The sequence below is a fragment of the Atta colombica genome, unplaced genomic scaffold (assembly GCF_001594045.1).
Source record: "Atta colombica isolate Treedump-2 unplaced genomic scaffold, Acol1.0 scaffold82, whole genome shotgun sequence".
Classification (NCBI taxonomy): Eukaryota; Metazoa; Arthropoda; class Insecta; order Hymenoptera; family Formicidae; genus Atta; species Atta colombica.
In genome coordinates, this window is record NW_017259575.1 from 117,200 (window position 1) to 118,446 (window position 1,247).

At 33.0% G+C, this 1,247-nt stretch overlaps 1 protein-coding gene across 4 annotated transcripts in view; it reads right to left on the minus strand.

Moving 5' to 3' along the window:
* The window catches only part of LOC108692796 (general transcription factor IIH subunit 2), a 4,378-nt gene that overhangs the window by 328 nt on the left and 2,803 nt on the right, over window positions 1–1,247 (minus strand). For all 4 annotated transcript variants that reach the window (XM_018201261.1, XM_018201263.1, XM_018201260.1 and 1 more), the window contains exons 4-7: window positions 1,082–1,210; window positions 818–991; window positions 487–743; window positions 140–389 (exon numbers count right to left, since the gene is read on the minus strand). In XM_018201261.1, the coding sequence (XP_018056750.1) occupies window positions 140–389; window positions 487–743; window positions 818–991; window positions 1,082–1,210 (810 nt within the window). The remainder of the gene's footprint in view (window positions 1–139; window positions 390–486; window positions 744–817; window positions 992–1,081; window positions 1,211–1,247) is intronic.

A 1,247-nucleotide genomic window follows, 5' to 3' on the forward strand; every position in this document is an offset into this window, starting at 1 on the left:
TATATATATATATATATATATATACATATAAATATTTTGGCAGATTAAGAAACACATCTTGTCTTTGATAAATTTGTTCAATTTATCAATTTGGATAATTTTCTAATCTCTAGTATGAAAAAGGAATGACAGCCATTACCTTTTTGTCCTTTTGAGCAAAAGCTTTTTGGCAACCAAAGCAGATAGTATAATCACTATCAGGTGCAATTTCTTTAAAAGGATCAACAGGAAATAGATAGTGATACGATCGGGCTAAATGTGGAGCGGATACTAGAGTAAGACCGCAAGCTCTACATTCCACAGGTAACTCACAATGTTTACTGAGGCACTGGGGACAAAGGTAGCCGGTAGTCATAAATTTAACCGTTTCATCAGAATTGTGTGCGTGGCTGTAAAGATTAAAGAAGAAAACACGCGCAAATATCACGCGTAAAAATAAAATCAAAATAAAATATTGGAGCATATTATTCTGATTTGCACACTTACCACATACATATTGTTATAGATGTATCTGGCGCGTTAGAGTGTAGAGCGTGATGAGGAAATCCCATTTTCACAAGCGCTGCATCTAATCGCGTTGCAGCAGGCGGAGGATCTATATGTGCATTCAATTGCTCCTTGTAATGTTTATCATCGAGCGCAACACTATGTTCGCCACCGGTAATGTTTGCCATTCGTTTACAGATATATAATTCAGCGGCCAATCCTATTACGCTACATCTAATGCTGTCCAATTTCATATTCTAAAATAAATACAACAACATTAAAAAAAGATAGATTTTCGAAGCAAACGAAAAGCACAGAAATTAAAATATACTCTTATTGTTTCGTTGATGTCTCCAGGATCGCATGTAGTCAAAGCCCCTATTATTACCAATATTTCTTTACTAGCGTGCGACGGTAATAATTTCAATAACTTTGTTGCCATTTCTAAAGAATTTTGCAAAGAAGGTTCACCGCCTACTACAGTTTGTTGCAAAATTTGCAATTCCTATAAAATAGACGACAAAATTGCGATATAAGACAAAACGAAATATTCCAGATGATAAATAAAAAGAATAATATATAATAAAATAATTACCTTAATGTGCTTCTTTGAGTTACCAGCCAAATCGCTAACTTTCTCAGCCCTTTTATTTCTAGTTATAATTACACCTAATTGACTTATAGGATTTTGATAGAAAAATTCTTCGATAAAATCTTCTAGGAGCTTAAGATAAATACATTAAAAAAAAAAATATATATAT